Source organism: Zootoca vivipara, chromosome 6 (assembly GCF_965207765.1).
Source record: "Zootoca vivipara chromosome 6, rZooViv2.hap1.1, whole genome shotgun sequence".
In the NCBI taxonomy this organism is placed as follows: domain Eukaryota; kingdom Metazoa; phylum Chordata; class Lepidosauria; order Squamata; family Lacertidae; genus Zootoca; species Zootoca vivipara.
This window is the reverse complement of record NC_142589.1, coordinates 3886660-3909790: the sequence shown is the minus strand read 5'-3', so window position 1 is coordinate 3909790 and position 23131 is coordinate 3886660. Positions and strand designations below refer to the sequence as shown.

The window sequence follows — 23131 nt, the reverse complement described above, 5'->3', positions numbered from 1 at the left end:
CAGTCGCAAACAACTCTGGGGTTGTGGCGCTCAACTCACTTTACTGACCGAGGGAGCCGTTTGTCCGCAGACAGCTTTTCCGGGTCATATGGCGAACCAGAGCACCACACATTAATGCCGTCTACTTTCCAGCTCTATGGTACCTATTTATCTACTTGCACTTTGATGTGCTTTCAAACTGCTAGGTTGGCAGGAGCTGGGATTGAGCAACGGGAGCTCACCCCGTCGCAGGGATTCGAACCACCAACCTTCTGATCGGCAAGCCCTAGGCTCAGTGGTTTAGACCACAGCGCCGCCTGCTTACAATATACAGACATTAAAAAGAAAGTGTCAAAACCATGTTGGGGAGGGGATATTGAAAGAAAGAAAAAAGGAGCCAACTGGTCTTTGAAGATGTGTGAAGGAATTTGCTGATGAGTTTTATGGCCCTGCTCTTCCTCTCTGCACCTGAGATGCTACTTTTGCTCTGCCTGATAAGGCAGCTACTGAGTTATCTAACTGTAACCTCTACTAGTTACGTGACTTAATTTCTATGTACTAGTAAAGCTCAGGCAAGGAAATGCCTCCATATAAGCCTGTGCAAGGTTGTTTTCTGCTGCTCCAGAGAAGCGGACACTGAGCAATGGGTTCAAACTACAAGAAATAAGATTCCACCTAAACATTAGGAAGAACTTCCTGACAGTAAGAGCTGTTCAACAGTGGAATTTGCTGCCAAGGAGTGTGGTGGAGTCTCCTTCTTTGGAGGTCTTTAAGCAGAGGCTTGACAGCCATCTGCCAGGAATGCTTTGATGGTGTTTCCTGCTTGGCAGGGGGTTGGACTGGATGGCCCTTGTGGTCTCTTCCAACTCTATGATTCTATGATTCTCTGAATTTACAAGTCTGTGGCCTCCACTTTTGTGGTTCCCCAGCAGCTGCTGTTATTCTGACCAAGTGAAAGGTGTTTCAGACATCACAACAGGTGTGGCTAACTGAAGAAAATTCACTGCACCTGGCCCCATGCTCAGCACCAGAAATCATGGCTTTCCTCCATCATCCTGCTATCCTGGTACCACAGTGACATGCAGAAGTGTATCAGGACAAGGATGCCAGGGCTTCCTCCAAGTGCCAAGACATGGGGTTGCCACAGTAACTTGCTTCCTGCCTGCTGAGTTCTCTCCTGCCATTCTGTGACAGGAAGAACTGGAAGGAAACTCACGTAATCGCCCATAACTTGCGCTCTGCCTCATTCTGAGATCTTCTGATGAACGATGAAAGCTGGCCCCTGCAGCTGGACTCCGGACAGGGCTACGATCTGCAAACAGGAAGAAAGAAGACTGGAAATGAGAGGATTAGCTTGACACCTTGAAAACGTTGTGCTTTGCATTTTTCTTTCTGAGATAATGAACAAAACAAATTGTTCATCACTGCCTCAATGCCTCTGTTTTCGGATGGGCATGCAACTCCATGAAAACCATTTTCCTGGCTGAGGTGCAGGACAAGATGACACACCTCCCCATTTCATAGACCAATGCTGATTGGACAGGCGCCATTGACATGGCAGTGTCCTCCACTCCCACCCCTGAGTGCAGCAGGCTGGCTTAAGGGAGCGTAGGGTGGTAGAGATCTACATTGGCTCCCAGTACGTTTCCGAGCACAATTCAAAGTGTTGGTGTTGACCTTTGAAGCCCTAAACGGCCTCGGTCCAGTATACCTGAAGGAGCATCTCCATCTCCATCATTCTGCGCGGACACTGAGGTCCAGCACCAAGGGCCTTCTGGCAGTTCCCTCATTGTGAGAAGCCAAGTTGCAGGGAACTAGGCAGAGGGCCTTCTCGGTGGTGGCGCCTGCCCTGTGGAACGCCCTCCCAACAGATGTCAAAGAGGAAAACAACTACCAGACTTTTTGAAGACAACAGGGAGGCTTTTAATGTTTAATAGATTACTGTGTTTTATTTTTCTGTTGGAAGCCGCCCAGAGTGGCTGGGGAAACCCAGCCAGATGGGCGGGGTATAAATAAATTATTATTATTATTATTATTGGGCATTTGGCATGAACATCTCTGTCTTCTAACACCTCACTGCCACCCCACAGCATCTGCCACCTGAGGCAGCTGCCTCACTCTACCTAATTTGTGGAATGTTCCTATCCATTGCCTACATTATGATTCTGGATATGATGCTACAGAAGAAGCCAGTGTGGAGCAGTGGTTAGAGTGTCAGACTAGAACCTGGGAGACCAGGGTTCAAATCCCCACTCGGCCACGAGGCTCACTGGGTGACCCTGGGCCAGTCACTCCCTTTCAGCCCAACCTCCCTCACAGGATTGGACTTAACCACCCAGGGGGTCCTTTACCTTTACCTGTGGGGATTAAATGAGGAGAAGGAGAACCATGTATGCCACCTTGGGGGGATACAAATGCAACAACAACAATACAGCTATGGGTACACTACCACTGCACATGTGTCTCTCCCACCTTGCCTGTGCAGAATGGCAAGCCGGGCAACCTGCACTTACTTGTGTTTGAGACAGATTTGCCAATATCTGCCAGTGATCGGTGGATGGGTTTCTTGGTCTGGTGACGGTGTTTCCTCAGGAGCACGTAGCTTATTTTCTCACGCAGTTCTGGTTTCAGCAGGCCGTCTTCTATTTGCTTCTCAATGACATCATCTGGGAGGGAGATATCATACATGTTACTGGTCTACAGGACCACCCCACCCCAGGGTCATGCGCTTAACTGTGGCAATCCTTGATGCCGCAGGAGGAGGGGGGAAGTCACTGTCATGAGCCTCATTAGTGCCAAATAAGGCTCTATCCATCCATCTAGCCATCTACCTACCTACCTATCATCTACCTACCCACCTACCTACCTACCTATCTATTATCATCTCTATCAACTAGCTATCTATTGGCTATTTGGGATGAACAGCATGTCAAGAGACTAAGAAATGTGTGTGTGTTTTTGTACATTCACAGTCACACTTAGAATGGGTTGCTGAGTGCTAGTATGGTTGGTAAAGCTATTTGACCACCCAGTTCCTAGTAATACATGCTGATAACTCAGGATTTTGCTACTTTGATAGTGATTTCACTAACCCACTGACTCGTGATAGGGACTTATTGGTGGCAGTGGTGGTTCCCCATTTCTGGAGTGTCCTGGTTGAGGTGTGCTTGCCCCCCTCACTATTAACATGCAGGAGGGATATTAAAACATTCCCATTCACCCAGATATTTGATGACTGAAAGATGCCTAGCAACCTAGAAATTATTAGCTGTGACAGTATGTGACTGGTTGTTTTTTTTAAATTAGATGTTCCTAATGATTTAATGATTAAAGACAGATTCTTAGCTATTTTAAATTTTTTAATACATTTTTGTTTTATTTTTAATTGCACTATTTTATTACTTTGCTGTTTGCTGCCCATGGCTGCTTCTGGAGGACAAAGGGTTGCAGCCACACAAACAATAAAAACCCCTTTTCAGAAAAATAAAATACTCATCGCCCCCCTGGAAATCTACCTCCTTTAAGCAAACAAAAGAAGAATTGATAAATTTGTGTTCTTTATTGTATCTCTGTTTCTACCTATGTTATACAACATGGTAAATAAAGATGTTGTTGTAAATAAGGCACCTTGAAGCTTGAAATTTTAGTAAATAAAATTATTTACTAAAAACCCATGGGGCAGACTGGAGGGAAGCCTGCAGGCTCAGTCCAATCTGCCTGCCATTGGCCAAATAGGCAGGCAAGTTGCAATCCACTTCCTGGGCCTGAGGGAAGCCAAAAAGGGTTTCCCCAAGCCCGGGAAAACCTCTTGCCTCCAGCATGATGGCTGGATCCAGGAGAGACGATGTTGCCATCCTGCAACAGCGTCCGATCTGGTGGTAAGCGTCACAATAGATGAAACATGTATGAACGGTTTTAGAAAATCTTCTTCTCTTGTTTCTTTATGCTTCCACTGCCCCTGTATTTTTATTCAATGCCCCCCAGTTGCACCCAGGCTACCAGAGCCCCCTGGATTGTCCCAGGACCCGCCAGGGGGAAATATTGCCCACTTCGGGAAACATTGGCATTGGTCACCAACCTGGATTGCTTTAAAAGAGGATTAGACAAATTCATGGGTGATAAAACTATCAACAGCTACTGCTTGTTGTGAGTCACTTTGAGTTGCTTTTGTAAAAAATAGAGACTAGTAAGTTTAATAAGTAGCAATAGCCACAATTATTTTCTATTTCCACTGTGTGAGTCAGAATGTCTCTGAATATCAGCTGCTGGGAGTTACAAGTGGGGAGAGGGCCACTCTTCTCAGGCCCCACCTGCAGGATTTCCACTGGGGCACCTGGTTGGCCACTTGGAGAATAGGATGAAGGACTAGATGGGTCCCCTTTGGCCTGATCTAGCAGGACTCTTCCTATTGACCGAAATACATTACAATGCATGGTCCTGACACCACCTCTCATTATTGGTTGAATCATAGAATCATAGAGTTGGAAGGTACCCCAAGGGTCATCTAGTCAAACCTCCTGCAATGCAGGAATCTCAGCAGTAACTTTCGAATGCTTCATTGATTTGCTCAGCATCTTCTGAGTGGATTGTGCTTATAGTTGCATTTCTGAGGCTCATACCTATTATTTGCGGCAAGGAGTAGCCATCTAGATCGAGCATCACGGTACCCGTCTGCAGGCAAGTGCGTAGCTCAAACAGGCTATGCAAAGATAAGGTTGACACATGTGGTTTGCTCCATCTCTCCCCTCCTTCTTCTACCTTCTCTTCAAACTTAATCCACCTGAAACAAAGATGAAGGAGATGAGTCATGAATAGTGCTCAGCACAAATGATACACATGTGGGATGACCAACATGTCTTATTAATGCATGAAGGGGTTAATGCTGTTCTGCCAGGCACTCCCTCTCCCCTTGAGAGTAAGGTAAACATGCCTATTATTGTATTTCAGTCTACCAGATAAGCTCAATGTGTGAGGTCTGAGCTAGGTGCCACCAACAATATAGATGTGTGTGCAATCACACAGTAAGCGTCTCTTGGTACAGCATGCTTAAGTTCTGATAAGAGGCTAGGCAGCTGTTGGGGAGATTTTCACTTTTGGCAGCATTCAGGATAAAACTGCAAAAACATACAATGTATTTTAAGAGTATTTGCTATGGTTGTTGTTGTTTTTGTTGTTGTTGTTCCCAATAGTAATAACCAAATAATCAATTCAAGGCAGTCATCTTTTTGTTAAGCAAAATGATATGTGTGTTGTATTGCTGGTACTAGGGCCATTTAACGATTTATGGCCACTTCCAGACTGTCACTAATTTGCAGATACATATAATTAAATTGTAACTCGTAACATTATGCAGGAGGCAGCAACGAAAACCATCCCAAGGAAAAGGAAATGCAAGAAAGCAAAATGGCTGTCCAACGAGGCCTTACAAATAGCGGAGGAGAGGAGGCAAGCAAAATGCAAGGGAGATAGGGAAAGATACAGGAAACTGAATGCAGATTTCCAAAAAATAGCAAGGAGAGACAAGAGGGTCTTCTTAAATGAGCAATGCAAAGAAATAGAGGAAAACAATAGAATGGGGAAAACCAGAGATCTGTTCAAGAAAATTGGAGATATGAAAGGAACATTTCGTACAAAGATTACCATAATAAAGGACAAAAGTGGTAAGGACCTAACAGAAGCAGAAGACATCAAGAAGAGGTGGCAAGAATACACAGAGGAATTATATCAGAAAGATATGGAGGTCTCGTACACCTCAGGTAGTGTGGTTGCTGACCTTGAGCCAGACATGTTGGAGAGTGAAGTCAAATGGGCCTTAGAAAGCACTGCTAATAACAAGGCCAGTGGAAGTGAGGATATTCCAGCTGAACTATTTAAAATTTTAAAACATGATGCTGTTAAGGTGCTACACCCAATATGCCAGCAAGTTTGGAAAACTCAGCAATGGCCAGAGGATTGGAGAAGATCAGTCTACATCCCAATCCCAAAGAAGGGCAGTGCCAAAGAATGCTCAAACTACTGCACAATTGCGCTCATTTCACACGCTAGCAAGGTTATGCTTAAAATTCTACAAGGCAGGCTTAGGCAGTATGTGGACCGAGAACTCCCAGAAGTGCAAGCTGGATTTCGAAGGGGCAAAGGAACCAGAGACCAAATAGCAAACATGCGCTAGATTATGGAGAAAGCTAGAGAGTTCCAGAAAAACGTCTACTTCTGCTTCATTGACTATGCAAAAGCCTTTGACTGTGTCGACCATAGCAAACTATGGCAAGTTCTTAAAGAAAGGGAGTGCCTGATCACCTCATCTGTCTCCTGAGAAATCTCTATGTGGGAAAAGAAGCTACAGTTATAACTGGATATGGAACAACTGATTGGTTCCAAATTGGGAAAGGAGTATGACAAGGTTGTATATTGTCTCCCTGCTTATTTAACTTATATGCAGAATTCATCATGCGAAAGGCTAGACTAGATGAACCCCAAGCCGGAATTAAGATTGCAGGAAGAAATATCAACAACCTCAGGTATGCAGATGACACAACCTTGATGGCAGAAAGTGAGGAGGAATTAAACAAGAACCTTTTAATGAGGGTGAAAGAGGAGAGCCAAAATATGGTTTGAAGCTCAACATCAAAAAAACCAAGATCATGGCCACTGGTCCCATCACCTCCTGGCAAATAGAAGGGGAAGAAATGGAGGCAGTGAGAGATTTTACTTTCTTGGGTTCCATGATTACTGCAGATGGTGACCGCAGTCACGAAATTTAAAGATGCCTGCTTCTTGGGAGAAAAGCAATGGCAAGCCTAGACAGCATCTTAAAAAGCAGAGACATCACCTTGCCGGCAAAGGTCTGTATAGTTAAAGCTATGGTTTTCCCAGTAGTGATGTATGGAAATGAGAGCTGGACCATAAAGAAGGCTGATCGCCGAAGAATTGATGCTTTTGAATTATGGTGCTGGAGGAGACTCTTGAGAGTCCTATGGACTGCAAGAAGATCAAACCTATCCATTCTGAAGGAAATCAGCCCTGAGTGCTCACTGGAAGGACAGATCGTGAAGCTGAGGCTCCAATACTTTGGCCACCTCATGAGAAGAGAAGACTCCCTGGAAAAGACCCTGATGTTGGGAAAGATGGAGGGCACTAGGAGAAGGGGACGACAGAGGACGAGATGGTTGGACAGTGTTCTCGAAGCTACGAACATGAGTTTGACCAAACTGCGCGAGGCAGTGGAAGACAGGAGTGCCTGGCGTGCTATGGTCCATGGGGTCACGAAGAGTCGGACACGACTAAACGACTAAACAACAACAACAACAACAACAACAACAACAACAACAACAACAACAACTAAATTGTACACCAGCAAATTTAAGCCGTGCAATTGAAGTGGATTTGGAGCCCCTGTGCAACAAGCCCACTCTCAAAAATGAAACAACTCCCCAATGCTTTTATGTTATGAAAAGTAACGGGAAAATGCACTAGAACGTCTGGGATGATGGTGATACTGGGTGATGAATATAACCTCCATGCAAACAAATCCAAATGAGTTCTGCTCAATAAACAGCAATGTCATATAACCATGCATAACCATGTTGGGCTATATATAAGGATGAACGCTTAATAAACAGGTCATTTGGAAGAGCCCCATACAACTGTCATTCAGTTATAAACTACTGCTTTAAAGATGGCATTACAAGTGATCCTACATAAGGGAGGGGATACTTTTAAAAACAGTATGTTCAAAAGTCTGGACGGAAGTTTTATTTATTTCTAGATTGTCTATTGACCAAAATCCTCTGGGTGGTGTACAAGAATCAATAAAACAGCAGAAGAGCTCCATTTCGGCAGGCCCAAAAGTTTACTTTTAAACTACTTCTTGCTTAAGGATGTGTGCATTTAGTCACTTAGCTCCCTGTGTAAATTTGGTATCTGACATCTTTCCATCTTTAGTGGGCATTCATTCTGATTTCTTTGTGGGGAAGTGATATGATATGATTTGATCCTGATCCTCATGCCACTTGGCCACAGCCATGGCTTTCCTCAAAGAATCATGGGAACTGTCATTTGTTAAGGGTGCTGAGAGTTGATAGGAGACCCCAATTCACCTCACAGAGAGGCACTTCCCTGAGTTCTCTGGGAAGAGGGATTGATTGACATTGGGGGGGGGATATGGGTCTCCTAACAACCCTCACAACCCTTAACAGATTACAGTTCCCATGATTCTTTGGGGGAAGCCATGACAGTTCAAAGTGGTACATATGATCCTGCTTCAAATGTATACTGCAGAGGGGGCCATAGGCTGTAACCACCTTGTAGCAGAGACCTTCCTTTCCATAATTTGTAAAGGATCATGAACACAGATTGCGCTATACAATCAATTAACAACAAGTCTTTCTTTGCAAATTCTCCTCAGAACACAGGAGCCAGGCATGTGCACAGAAATGGGGAAATCAGGAGGATGGCACAATAAACTGCCTAGGTTGAATAACGTCCCTGCAAACTTTGCACAAACAGTGCAGGATGAATGCCCCCCCCAAAAAAACACCAGTTTGTCTGGAAGCGACCAGGGTCACAGAATTACATACAGTAATGAGTTGTGATCCAAAGCATCTGTGGAAGAAGGCCCCACAAGTCAAAGGCAACACATTTTAAACATGGCTGTTATTACCTTTCTGTGTGCAGTACAAGTATAACAATTAAAAGTAGGATGTGTAGACATGAATATTCTCTTTTTATTCCCCCACCCCTAGCATTGCAGGGTATAGCCAGGAAAGTAGGACCATTACAGTGAGCTGTAATGTTTCTTGCTTGCCGATGTGCCATTTTTAGGCAAGGGAGGGTAGAGAAGTCATTCCCTTTCCCCACCCAGCACACACATTTCCAAGCACATGTACTTCAGGAATGCTTTGATATGTGGCCAACTCACTGGTTCTATGCTCCTCTGTAACGGGTATGCATGCCAAAGGTGCAAATCCCTTTATTCAAAGAGGCAAATGTTGATAATATTGCTTCAGAATTATTAGAGCAAAACATAATAACCCTAATAAATGCTCATAAAATACGCTCCTGTTTTGCAATTTAATCCAGAACAAAGAGCAGGCTGTGAAAGTTTCTCAGCTTTCAATTAGCTGGAGAACTACAGAGCTGAATGACTGCATTGCCTGTGGGCAAGTGGTGGCTGGGACCACCAGCAGGTGGAGTCAGAATCAAAGACAGGGAGAGTCACTCTGCTGCACTGGATATAAGGAAACAGGCAGGTGGGTAGGAGCTGGCTGAAAGCAGACGGCGCCTGGTGGCCAGTGCCCCATTTGTCCTGATGGACCAGCCTCCATGACTGTGGGTCCTAACACAGCTGACAGAAATATCTTTAGGTGCCATTTAACATCTATCTGAAGCCACTGGGAGCTGTCATCAAGTGTGATGAAGCAGGAAAAAAGGCTAATGCTATTCTAGGCTGCATCAACAGAAGTCTGGTGTCCACAAGGAGGGAAGTCATAGTCCCACTCTATTCTGCCTTGGTCAGATGCCGCCTGGAATCCTGTGTTCAGTTCTGGGCACCATAATTTAAGAAGGATATTAACAAGCTGGAATGTATTTAGAAGAGGGGCGACCAAGGTGATCAAGGGTCTCTGGAAACCAAGCCTTATTTGGGATTCCATAGAATGCTGTTTGCTCCAATTCAGCTTTAAATAGTGGGCTTTTGCAGGGAAAGCTCGAGAGCAAAAAAAGACACTCAGACACGGAGCTTTAAAACACAGAACATGCCTGAAAAGTGCAGAGGTAAGTGTGACCAGTGGCAGGCCTTGGCATCCCAAATTCCAGTGGCTCTTAGATCTGCCTTTGGTACGGCTAAGCCCTAAGTTAGGTTGTCTAGGATGGGAGCTTTCTATTTAAAGCAACTGTGCCATTTTGATTGGTGCTGGGCTCTGAGGATAAAGATTCCTATTTTGACTTGCCAAAGGTTCATTCGCAAAGTACCGGTCTTTTACTATGTGAAGCGAAGCCTAGGCACCCTGCAGCTAAATTCCTGATCTGGATTCCTAAGTCAAGGAGAGCGGAAATCCTGAGCTGGCAATGCTAGAATGCTGACAAAGAGAGGCAAGCAGATATCCTCGTGGACTATGGCAGTGGTACAGAAATTCAAACGATTTCAGGCATTGACATTAAGTTTGTAGCATAGGAAATGCACAGTGCTCTCACCCTGGAACCTGGAACGTATGAGTGTTTGCTGGGTTAACCTCCACATGTTCAATGGACAGTATCCTGCCCTGTCATGACAGATATATGATAGGGGACATGTGATTTTTAAGAACGCAAGAAAGTAAAAAGAGCCTCACCGCAGTAACAAGCCAGGACTCATCTAGAGTTCTCATCCTGTTCTCACAGTGGCCACTCATATTCCTCTGGGAAATCTGCGAGTGGAACTTGAATGCAAAGCACAACCTTCTGGGACTCACTGAAATGTATTCACTGAAACCACCTGAAATCTAGCACAGCTGTGACAGGGTGGCCCACTGGCCCTACCTTCTGGCAATCACCTCCAGCAGCATTACACTGGGAGGCTGCAGTAACAGGCCCTTAGCTTCTCCTCTCCCACAATAATCTCCTCTGTTAAAAGGTAAAGGGGCCCCTGACCATCAGGTCCAGTCGTGTCCGACTCTGGGGTTGCGGTGCTCATCTCGCTCTATTGGCCGAGGGAGCCGGCGTTTGTCCACAGACAGCTTCCGGGTCATGTGGCCAGCATGACAAAGCTGCTTCTGGCGAACCAGAGCAGCGCACGGAAACGCCGTTTACCTTCCTGCTTGGAGCAGTCCCTATTTATCTACTTGCACTTTGATGTGCTTTCGAACTGCTAGGTTGGCAGGAGCTGAGACCGAGCAACGGGAGCTCACCCCATTGCAGGGATTCGAACCACCGACCTTCTGATCAGCAAGCCCTAGACTCTGTGGTTTAACCCACAGCGCCACCTGGGTCCCTAATCTCCTCTGTTAGAGCAGAGCTATAGTCTCTTTCTCTCTCAAGAATATAAGGAGAGCCTGCTGGATCAGGCCAATAGCCCACCTGGTCCAGCACTCTATTCTCGAAGTGGCCACCCAAGTGTCTATATAGGGAAGCCCACAAGAATGTTCTCTTGCCTTTTGACTAACTCAGCAAACTTTCTTGGACTGGCTCTGCTTAGAAACTAGGGATTAAGATGTTTCTGTTATGTAGCGCTCAAGCTGTGCTTATCCAGAGTATGGCTGTTGCCTTTTTCTGAGGGCTTTTCAGTATTGCCCAACAGAGTATCTACATTGTTAACCTGTGTGCCAGGAAGAAAACTCTTTTGAAAATCTCCTCCTTCTTGATAACCATACTAGACATTCTTCTTAATCAATTATTACTTTACTAGTGGATTTTAGCCCGTTTAAAAACGGGCGCTAGAGGAAGCGGCCTGCCGGGACTGGCTTGGCGGTGGCGGGTCTTCCCGCCACCACCAAGCCAGTTCGCAGCGGGGGCTTTTCGCCGTTTGCCTTCCCCTGAGGGGGAGGCAAACGGCGAAAAACCCCGCCGCGCCGCAATTCGGCTCCGGGACTGGCTTGGCGGTGGCGGGTCTTCCCGCCACCGCCAAGCCAGTCCGCAGCGGGGGCTTTTCGCCGTTTGCCTTCCCCTGGGGGAGGCAAACGGCGAAAAACCTCGCCGCGCCGCAATTCGGCTCCGGGACTGGCTTGGCGGTGGCGGGTCTTCCCGCCACCGCCAAGCCAGTCCGCAGCGGGGGGTTTTCGCCGTTTGCCTTCCCCTGGGGGAGGCAAACAGCGAAAAACCCCGCCGCGCCGCAATTCGGCTCCGGGACTGGCTTGGCGGTGGCGGGATGTTCCCGCCACCGCCAAGCCAGTCCGCAGCGGGGGCTTTTCGCCGTTTGCCTTCCCCTGGGGGAGGCAAACGGCGAAAAACCCCGCCGCGCCGCAATTCGGCTCCGGGACTGGCTTGGCGGTGGCGGGTCTTCCCGCCACCGCCAAGCCAGTCCGCAGCGGGGGCTTTTCGCCGTTTGCCTTCCCTCGAGGGGGAGGCAAACGGCGAAAAACCCCGCCGCGCCGCAATTCGGCTCCGGGACTGGCTTGGCGGTGGCGGGTCTTCCCGCCACCGCCAAGCCAGTCCGCAGTGGGGTTTTTTCGCCGTTTGCCTTCCCCTGGGGGAGGCAAACGGCGAAAAACCCCGCCGCGCCGCAAATCGGCTCCGGGACTGGCTTGGCGGTGGCGGGTCTTCCCGCCACCGCCAAGCCAGTCCGCAGCGGGGGGTTTTCGCCGTTTGCCTTCCCTCGAGGGGGAGGCAAACGGCGAAAAACCCCGCCGCGCCGCAATTCGGCTCCGGGACTGGCTTGGCGGCGGCGGGAAAAAGGGGAGGAATTCCTCCCCTTCTTCCCGCCGCTGCCAAGCCAAAGCGGGCCTCCCTCCGCGCCCGCTGCCGCTTCGGCTTCCTCGGGTTCCCCGAGGAAGCGCCGTCCCATGCCGGAGGTGTGCGGCAAGGCTGCCGGGGGGGGGAGCGCTTCTCTCCCCCGCCGCCTCACCGCGCACCTCCAGCATGAGACTGGGCTTCGGAGCGGCGGTTGGCGGAGCGGCAGTTGGCTGTTCCCTGTGTTCCGAGAGCACGGGTCCAATCCCTGTGTCCCTGGTTGTCCCTCCGTCCAATCCCTGTGTCTCTGGGGGACATGCGCAGTACCCCAGGGACACACGGGACATCTGGACGCAGGGACAACATGGACATTATTATATAGGATCACAGCTACCTAGAATGCAGATGGTCACCCTTTGCACTCTCAGGGACCACTTCTCTTCTTGGTTCTCTGGAGCAGCCTTTCCCCCTTTCGATCTTTTGAATTATTGGCTGCATTCATACGGCAGTTTGTTTCCCCCCCCCCCGACATTTCCCTAGTGTCACAGTGGCTGGAGTGGGCTACTTCAGAGTAACGACGCTACGTAGCTCTGCATTTTATTCTTTTATTGGTGCTGCGTATTTACAGTGCTGAAGTCATTGCTATTTACACGGAGTGATGTGGTCAGTCGGTTTCAGAACCTCCGAATGGCTTTTGGCGCGTCTTTCTCCAACACAAAAGCTTTGGCAGACCCATCCTCTTTCCCCTCCTCTTTCTGCGTAATTCCGGAGTTGGGGGGATGGGTCTCCCCCCCTTATTCGCCCCTTCCTGTCCCACCTGGGACCCTGGCTCCTCTACCTTGCCTGAGCCTCGGACACGACTTCCTGCTTCCCCACTGGAATCGGAACTCTCCCTGCTTTCCCCTGTGCTCGGGGGTGGGCTTGAACTCAGGAGGGGAGGGACTTCGCGATATCCCCTGTCCCTCACATCCACCCCCCTCCCAAGCTCTCCTTCACCCCTCCCCAGGTCCCCCCCAGGTGTTGGTGACGACTGGAAGCCTAAGAACTCAGTGCTTTCCGAGCCCGTTGGTGTGAACACCTCCCCCCAGTCCTGCGAGCCCCCCCCCTTCCGCCTGGGAGGACGGGAATCCCAAAAAGTCCGTGGCGTCAGAGCTGGTGGGGGTAAAAATGTTCTGCCAATCTGCTCCTTCCTCTGACTGGGTGGATCTCGGTGACACCCATACCTCATCCTCTGGTTCCTCAAACTCCGCTTCCCAGCGCCATGGTGAACTGCTCTCCCGTGCTTCCTCCCCCTCCCCCTCCCTTTCCATGTGCCAGGGCTTGGGTCTATGGGGAAAGAGGGCGTGAAATTCTTCTACCAGGAATTCCTCCTGTATCTGAGTGGCTGGGACCCATTCATTCTGGGACGGTGGAGCATCCTCCCATGCCATGAGGTACTCCAGGCCCCCCACCCCCCTCCTTGAATCCAGGATGGCCGTGGCCTCATTGAGTTGCTCCCTGCCTTCCCTCTCCCCCCCTCCCTCAGGGGTTTGTTCGCTGCCTCGGAGCCTGCTGCTTTCCCTGTACGGTGACAGCAGCGATCTATGAAACACTGGGTGCACCCTCATGTCCTCTGGCAGTGCCAGCCTGTATGCCACCGGGTTGACCTGTTGCGTGACCGTGAAGGGGCCCACCCGTCTGGGCGCCAGCTTTTTGCACCTCCCTCTGATGGGAAGGCCCTCCGAGGACAGCCAAACCTTGTCCCCCACCCTGATGACCTCCCCCGGTCGCCTGTGGCGATCTGCCCCCTTCTTGTACGCTTCCTTGGCTCTCTCCAAGTGTTCTCTGAGCTGCTGGTGCACCGTCTCCAGTTCCTCTGCCCAATCCTCAGCCTGTGGGCCCTCCTCCTCCTCCTCCCCCTCCCTCTCTGGGAAAGATCTGAGGTCGCGCCCGTAATTGGCCTTAAAGGGCGACACCCCTGTGGAGACGTGCACCGCATTGTTGTAGGCAAATTCTGCCAGTGGCAGGCGATCCACCCAGTCCGTTTGCCGCTGGCTGACGTAGCATCTCAGGTACTGCTGCAGAATGGCGTTGACCCTCTCCGCCTGTCCATTGGTCTGCGGGTGTCTAGCCGTCGACAAGCTGACCTCCACCTGCAGGAGGTTCATGAGCCGCCGCCAGAACCTGGAAACAAATTGGCGGCCACGATCCGAAATAACCCTTAAAGGTAATCCATGCAGTCTGAATACGTGATCCACAAACAGTTTGGCTGTCTCTTCTGCAGAGACCGCCCTGGCACACGGTATAAAGTGGCACATTTTGGACATGAGGTCCACCACCACCAACACTGCGGTCTTGCCCCTGGAAGAAGGCAGATCTGTGATGAAGTCCATGGACACCACTTCCCACGGCCTGTGTGGCGTGGCTAAGGGCTCCAGCAATCCCGGTGGCGCTGCTCTGACCACCTTTGCCCGCTGGCAGGTGTCACAGCCCCTTACATAGTCCCGAACATCTTCCCGCACCCCTGGCCACCAGAAGTGTCTCATGACTAGGTGAGTGGTTTTGTCCCTCCCAAAATGACCCGCCGTTGGGTTGTCGTGCATCTGCTTGAGGACCGTACGTCTAAGCTGGGTGGTGGGCAGGTACAGTGCACCCTTGTAGAAAAGCAGCCCCCTGCGTTCTGCAAAGTCTTTTGCCTGCTCCCCCCCCTCTCAGTTCTCTGAAGATGCGGTTGGCAAATTCATCCGCTGCCGTCAGTGCTGTGAGTTCTGCCTCGCTCACCACTGCTGCTCCGCAGGACCATGCTGACGGGGGGAAAATGTGCCTGGGTGCCGGTGGCGCCTCCTCCTCCATGTACTCTGGCTTGCGGGAGAGGGCATCCGCCCTGACATTTTGCTCTCCCGGGATGTAGTGTATGGAGAAGTTGAAGTTCGAGAAGAACTCTGCCCACCGTATCTGCCGCTGGTTGAGCACCCTGGCAGTTCTCCAGAACTCCAGGTTCTTGTGGTCTGTGCACACCTGGATGGGGTGCTTGGCGCCCACCAGGAAGTGTCTCCAGTGCTGGAACGCAGCGTGGATCGCAAGAAGTTCCCGATCAAACACCGTGTAGTTTCGCTCTGGCTGGGTCAACTTCCTGGAGAAGAAGGCACAGGGTCTCCACTCTCTGTTGGCGTCCAGTTGCAACAAAATGGCACCCACAGCTTTATCAGAAGCATTTGTCTCCACGCGTAGGGGCGCGTCCTGAATCACGTGGAACAGGTTCTGGTCTGAGGCGAACGCCCTCTTGAGGCTTTCGAACGCTGCTTGCGCCTCTGGTGTCCACCTGAACTTCTGCTTGCCTCGCAGGCAATCAGTGATGGGAGCCGTAACGCGAGAGAAGTTCTTGATGAACTTCCTGTAGAAGTTGGCGAAGCCTAGTAGGCGTTGGGCATCTTTGCGCGTCCTGGGGCTGTGCCAGTCCAGGATGGCCTGCACCTTGTCCTTGTCCATCGCCAGCCCCTTGTCTGACAGCTTGTAGCCCAGGAAGTCCACTTCTTTGGTGTGAAACTTGCACTTCTCCAGCTTCACATACAGGTGGTTGTCCTTCAGGCACTGCAACACCTCCCTGACATCCTTCACATGCTGCACTGGGTCATTGGAGTAGATAAGGATGTCATCCAGAAAGACCAAGCAGTTCTTGAAGAGGAGGGACCCCAGGACGTGGTGCATGAAGGCCTGGAAGCATGCTGAGCCCCCTTGCAACCCGAAGGGCATCACCAGATATTCAAAAGAGCCCAGAGGCGTGAACATCGTGGTTTTCCATTCATCGCCTTCCCGGATCCTGATCAAGTTGTCGATGAAAGCGCGCAGATCCTCCAGTTCCTTCGCGATATCCCCTGTCCCTCACACCTAGTTTTAATTTCTGCATTATATTTGTGCTTTCACACAACAGGAAAACAGCTTTTGGCAGCTCTGATATACAGGAGCTATTTTGAATACAAAACCAAAGTATGACGGTTCTGCCGTTCTGCCCTGCCCCGTCCCTCCTGGCACTGAGTGAGCACGTTAGACAAGGTCATTATGTGGCACAAGCTTGGAGCCACTGCGGGGCATGTGGGGCAGAGGGAGACAGAGTTAATCAAAATCTATCTTATTAACTGCCTGACCTCACGGCATTGATCCCATTTAAACAAGGCATAAACACCCACAAATCCCTTTGTTCTTCACCATTGAGAGGCTCAGCTAAACCTGCTATTCGAATCCCCAACTCTTCCCCTCCCTGCTGCTCAAACTCAGGATGTGAAATTTAGTAAATAATAATAATAATGAAAAAACGACTGGTTATAAAGCCTCTGCTGGAAAGGAAAATCCATGTGGATTTTGTTTGTGTGAAAAACGTTAGTAAGCTCGTAATTCAATAAAGCAAGGACATCTTGCATTCTCTCTAATACTTTGATAAAAGTTATGGGGCTTTTAAAAGGTTTACTTTATTGGTTTGCAATAAAAAGAACAAAGTTAACTCTTTAACTGCTGGCTGCAAATAAGGCTCATACCAAGGTGGCTTTTTCTTGTGACTTATTCATATAGTTCAGATTTATGCTACCAGATCAGCATGAGGCTGGCCTAAGGGAAGTGACTTGCGCACTGCCGAGATAATGTTTAATTCAGACTCAACGGCCTATTTGTGTTAAAGCAAACCCCACTGTGTTCAATGTGGCTTACTTCTTAGTAAATGTGCTTAGGACTTCACTCTGAGAGCTCTAGGTTTGGGTGGGTGGGTGGGAGGGCAGATGGCCAGAGGAGATCAGGTGCCAACTGGGGAAACTGGAGGAAGGAAACAGTGTGTGTGTAGTGGCAGGGGAAAGACACTGAAGTTGGCTGCACCCTCCATGCAGGAGCAGGAATGCAGGGAGGAAATGGTAAAGGAAACGCTTAAACAGGGTTGGTCAATCTGCAGCCCTCAAAATCAGACCCAACCAGCATGGCCAGTGGCCTGGGGTGGTGGGATTTGGAATCCAAAGCAGCTGGAGGTTGCCCACCCTTTTTCTAAAGGAAGCTCCAAGCCTGAGCCCAGTAGCAGCAGAATGGATTTAAGAACATAAGAAGAAGAGCCTTCTAGATCAGGCCAATGGCCCATTGAGTCCAGTACCATGATCTTACAGTGGATGACCAGATGCCTGTGGGAAACCAGCAAGCAGGATCCAAATGCAAGAGCATTTCCCCCTCCTCTGGTTTCCATCAGTTGCTCTTCAGAAGCATTGCTGCCTCCAAATGTGAAGGCAGAGTAGGACCATCCTGGCTGGTAGACTTCAATAGCACTCCCCTCCATGAAGGATCCATGCTGGTCCAACTAAATCTGACCATAGTTTCCTGTTATGTATGTGTGAACCAGCTTTCAAGGTTGCAAAACAGAAAGCAATGAGCATATGAAACAGGCTAGGACTGAAGGCTTTCAATAGCTTTCTCCACCCCCACCCCAAACATGTTGGATCACTGGACAAGATAATAATCCTTTTACTCCTGATAAATAATATTTTGCAGCTTTTAGTTTGCCCAGAAGTGACAGTGTGGCAAAGAAGATTGTGAATCAAGGCATCTCTCAAACCGGGTTCTGCTCTCTTAAAAATCACTGTCTGCCTCCAGCAAAGGCCATCTTCCTTCAAGAGCGCATACCTCAGGAGGAAAATGTGCAAGTCACCCAGGAGAAGCAGCTGCTTACAATCCTCCAGCTTTTTCCATACCTGGCTGATTCCTTCCACTCCATTTCTTCTCCATCATGCTGGAGCGTGTCCATCTCAGTGAACAGGGTGGGGTTGGGGGGTTCGTCATCTTCACCCAGGATATACCGGAGGCGTTCAGCAGCTGGAGACACTGAGCCAAGATTGGAAAAGAGAATCAATGGCAGGCAGGTGCTATTCACATGTTCCAAATTTTCGATTCATTTGCTCTAGAAAACCATCTAGAAGACATGATGATGATGATATTTTATTTATACCCTGCCCATCTGACTGGGTTGCCCCAGTCACTCTGGACACATCAAACATTAATAGTAACAATCTGATGCAATATAAAAAGTCACAAAAACTTTAAAATAAACAACTTATATCAAATAGAGCAATATTCAGTATTATTATTATTATTATTATTATTATTATTATTATTATTATTATTATTAAATTCACTGCCCTATACCTGGAGGTCTCAGGGTGGTTCCAACAAGACCATAACATATAATGTTATATATGAAAACAAAATGTAAACAATTAAAAACACTAGCAGGATTGACATAAACGTGAACAGTAAGAAATAACTTAAAGGGAGCAAAAATGTTACATTTGTAAATAGGTTTGAATTGGTTATGCAATAAGATTATGATATAAAATGAGTAACCACATAGAGGGGAGGAGGGAAGTCAAAGAAAAAGCAAGTTGAATTTGTTTATATTTATATTTTGTTGTTAAAATATTGTAAAATGGAAAAATGAAATATTGTAAAAAAGCAATATTCAATAATGCATTATAATCCAATAGTAAACAGTTAAATTCAACATCAGCAAATAATAATTAAACAGTTTACACTTATCAATTAAAATAAATAATTACTAATCTATAATCAATAAAAATAACAGTAAATCACAATGCATAAAATACCACAAAACATACAAAACTATTTAAAAGGATCAAATTGAGAAACAAGGACACACAGTTTATAATTTATTTATTTTTAACTATCCCTAAGCTACTCTCTTCCCAGCTCCTTCTGCTGTTCTCAAAGTCATGGTCTGGGAAAGGCTCCTAGGGCTGGAGGGTGGGGCAAGGCAGGTGCCTGATGACCATCAGAAAGTCTGTCTACCTTCAGTTCTTCAAGTAAAGATCAAGTAAAAAAGTTGGGGTTTGTTGCAAGGGATGTAACTATGGTGCTAATATGCTCTTCGGAGGTCCCACCTTGAACCTTGTCAGCGGGGCTGAGCTAACCCAAACCTAATCTGCTTTTGGTGGTAGTGAGAGCCTTTCCTAGCTTGGTGCCTCCAGCTGTTTTTGACTACAACTCCCATCAGGGTATTTAAGGCAGGATTAACTGCCATACCTTTTCTCCAATTACAGTAATCTTTGGAAATTGTGGTGTAGGTTTAACTGTTATTCTGTCCTTCCAACAGTAGGTGGCACTGTGTCCAGCTGAGGCCGTTGTTCTAGACCAGAGCTTTCCAAACTGTGTGTCGTGATACATTAGTGTGTCGCCTGCAGTGTGTAGGTGTGCCACACAAATGCTCCCCGTGTTCCGCCCAGGGCTGAAAAGGGAGTGGGCAGCCTGCCAGTTTTCTAGTAAAACTGAATTAGTGTGTCGCGAAATGATGCATGTCTAAAGAGTGTGTCACCAACATGAAAAGTTTGTAAAGTTCTGTTCTAAACTGTTCTTTTTGCAATAAGGCTGTTCCTTGGCTACATGGCCAGCAAAGTGCACCACATAATCCCATACATCACAGAAGACAAAATGAAACAATGGGTGCACATGAAGATAGATAAAGCCGGAAACACCCCCACTACAGCAAATCCATTCCTACAAAACAAACTAAAGAAAATTCCCGCAACACTAAACAGATTCACACAATGCACGCTTAAAGCATGGAAGGAAAAAGGAAGAAAACTGGTCCCATTCCCATCACTGCTAATTCCCCTGGCCCAACACCTGCTTTCCATCAAGAATCCCAAAGCATCCAAATAAAATGGATTATAATATCCATGCCGACACGACCTTACAAGGGGCCGCTCGGGACTTCATGGAAAGCATGGCCTCCATGGGGTTGTCCCTGAATAAGTCTGGCCCAACTCATAGCCACGGACATGCCTTGGACCTGGTGTTTACCTCTATGGATGTTGGTGATCTGACACTAAGTAAAAGTGAAACTAAAGAAGTGCCTGGTGCAACTGGACTTCTCCGCGACCCTTCCCCTCTGCAGGGAGGTGGAACCAATTTGGATGGTCCGCCCCCGCCACTTAATGGATCCAAATGGTTTCCAGAGAGTGGTAGGGGATGCTTTATCCCATGTTGATGGCCTTTCAGCCGATTCCCTGGTGGCCCGCTGCAATGCGGAATTAAAAAGGGCTATTGACTGTTTGGCTCTGAAGCACCCTCTCCGATTGCATGGAGCCTGGACAGCCCCATGGTTTTCCACAGATCTGAGGGCAATGAAACAATCGCTGAGACGGCTAGAGCGCCGGTGGCGGATAACTCATTCTGAAGCTGACTGGACATGGGTTAGAGCTCAATGTCGAGCCCACCAAATGGCGGTAGCGACGGCGAAGAAGACTTTATTCACCGCCTCTATTGCATCTGCAGAAAACAGCAGCAGGAGACTCTTTCAGGTGGTTTGCAATTTAGCGGAACCACCTGCTCCATCCGGGCCCAGTACGGGCCACATGATCTCCTGCAACGATTTTGCAAAGTTTTTTTTGCAGATGAAGTCGCTCAGATTTGGGAAGAGGTAGACTCCACCGTGGGAGCAGGGCCGGGGCAGGAGAGTGCTAGAGTCCTGTCTAGTCCAGTTGCGTGGGATCAATTCCAATCTGTTACATCCGAGGATGTGGACAGGCTGCTTGGACGAGTGAAACCAACCACCTGTCTCCTTGATCCTTGCCCATCCTGGCTTATAAAAGCTAGCCGGGAAGGGCTGGGCGATGGGCTTTGCGGGTTGGTGAATGCTTCTCTCTGTGATCATCTTGGGCAAGGTGATTGAGCGAGTGGTTGCTGAACAACTCCAGGCACGCCTGGAAGAAGCGGACCATTTGGATCCCTTCCAGTCGGGATTCAGGCCTCATCATGGGTCTGAAACTGCCTTGGTTGCACTGGTTGATGATCTCCGGCGGGCTAGGGACAAAGGTAAGAGCTGTTTCCTTGTTCTGCTGGATCTCTCAGCGGCTTTTGACACCATCGACCATAACATCCTTCTGGACCGTCTAGAGGGCTTGGGAGCTGGGGGCACTGTCATGCAGTGGTTCCACTCCTTCCTCCTGGGCCGTGTTCAGAAAGTGGTGGTGGGGAATGAGTGTTCGGACCCCTAGGCTCTCACTTGTGGGGTGTCTCAGGGTTCTGTCCTCTCCCCCATGCTTTTTAACATCTACATGCAGCCACTGGGAGAGATCATCAGGGGGTTTGGGCTGGGTGTTCATCAGTATGCGGATGATACCCAGCTCTACCTCTCTTTCAAATCAGAACCAATGAAGGCGGTGAAGGTCCTGTGTAAGGCGGTTGGAGGATGGATGGTGGCTAACAGCTTGAGGTTGAATCCCGACAAGACAGAAGTACTGTTTGTGGGGGACAGGAGGCAAGCAGGTGTGCAGGACTCCCTGGTCTGGAATGGGGTAACTGTGCCCCTGAAGGACCAGGTGCGCAGCCTGGGAGTCATTTTGGACTCACAGCTGTCCATGGAGGCACAGGTCAATTCTGTGTCCAGGGCAGCTATCAGCTCCATCTGGTACGCAGGCTGAGACCCTATCTGCCCGCGGACTGTCTCGCCAGAGTGGTGCATGCCCTAGTTATCTCTCGCTTGGACTACTGAAATGTGCTCTATGTGGGGTTACCTTTGAAGGTGACCTGGAAACTACAACTAATCCAGATTAGACTGGTGACTGGGAACGGCCACCAAGACCACATAACACCGGTCTTGAAAGATCTACATTGGCACCCAGTAAGTTTCCGAGCACAGTTCAAAGTGTTGGTACTGACCTTTAAAGCCCTAAATGGCCTCAGTCCAGTATACCTGAAGGAGCGTCTCCACCCCCATCGTTCTGCCCGGACACTGAGGTCCAGCGCCGAGGGCATTCTGGCGGTTCCCTCGTTGCGAGAAGTCAAGTTACAGGGAACCAGGCAGAGGGCCATCTCGGTGGTGGTGCCCGCCCTGTGGAACGCCCTCCCATCAGATGTCAAAGAGAAAAACAGCTACCAGATTTTTAGAAGACATCTGAAAGCAGCCCTGTTTAGGGAGGCTTTTAATGTTTAATAGATTATTTTATTTTTCTGTTGGAAGCTGCCCAGAGTGGCTGGGCAAACCCAGCCAGATGGGCTGGGTATAAATAATAAATTATTATTATTATTATTATTATTATTATTATTATTATTATTATTAGGGAAATACAAGATAAATTAGGGGACACTCCAATACCCTGGCTGACCCAGCACCAACTACAAGCCTTCCTAAACAACCCAACTACAAAAACAGCAGCCACCAGGCCACAGACTAGCTTTGAGAAACTCCTCCTAACAATGGAGGGACAGAGTAAAGGGGTGGCCTCTACAATACTGTATGTAAAATACTACTTCAAGACTCTACAAACCCCCTTACCATGATTAAAAACCAAGGAAGCATGACATTATGGATTAAACCCTACCCAATGGTCTAGACCAGTGGTCCTCAACCTTGGGCCTCCAGATGTTTTTGGCCTGCAACTCCCATGATCCCTAGCTAGCAGGACCAGTGGTCAGGGATGATGGGAATTGTAGTCTCAAAACATCTGGAGGCCCAAGGTTGAGGACCACTGGTCTAGACTATAGACCACCATTTAAATCCATCTCAGCTAATAATAATAATAATAATAATAATAATTCATTACTTATACCCCGCCAAAAGAAGAGACCTCACCCTAAAACCTATACACAGATGGTACCTAGCAACATGGAAGCTGGCACTGATACACCCAGGAACCTCATCTAAATGTTGGAGAGACTGCACTTCCATAGACACACACATCCACATGTGGTGGAAATGCCCCAAAGTTCAATCTTTCTGGATATCAGGGCTGCAGGAAATTTCCAAAAGAACAAAACAGGTAATAGAATC

The 23131-nt window shown here is 48.4% G+C and overlaps 1 protein-coding gene across 1 annotated transcript in view; it reads right to left on the bottom strand.

Moving 5' to 3' along the window:
* SLC4A5 (solute carrier family 4 member 5) overlaps positions 1-23131 on the bottom strand; it is an 87581-nt gene that overhangs the window by 39181 nt on the left and 25269 nt on the right. Inside the window, exons 3-6 of the mRNA XM_088671447.1 lie at positions 18039-18168; positions 4599-4759; positions 2493-2645; positions 1196-1291 (exon numbers count right to left, since the gene is read on the bottom strand). Of these exons, the coding sequence (XP_088527573.1) occupies positions 1196-1291; positions 2493-2645; positions 4599-4759; positions 18039-18168 (540 nt within the window). The remainder of the gene's footprint in view (positions 1-1195; positions 1292-2492; positions 2646-4598; positions 4760-18038; positions 18169-23131) is intronic.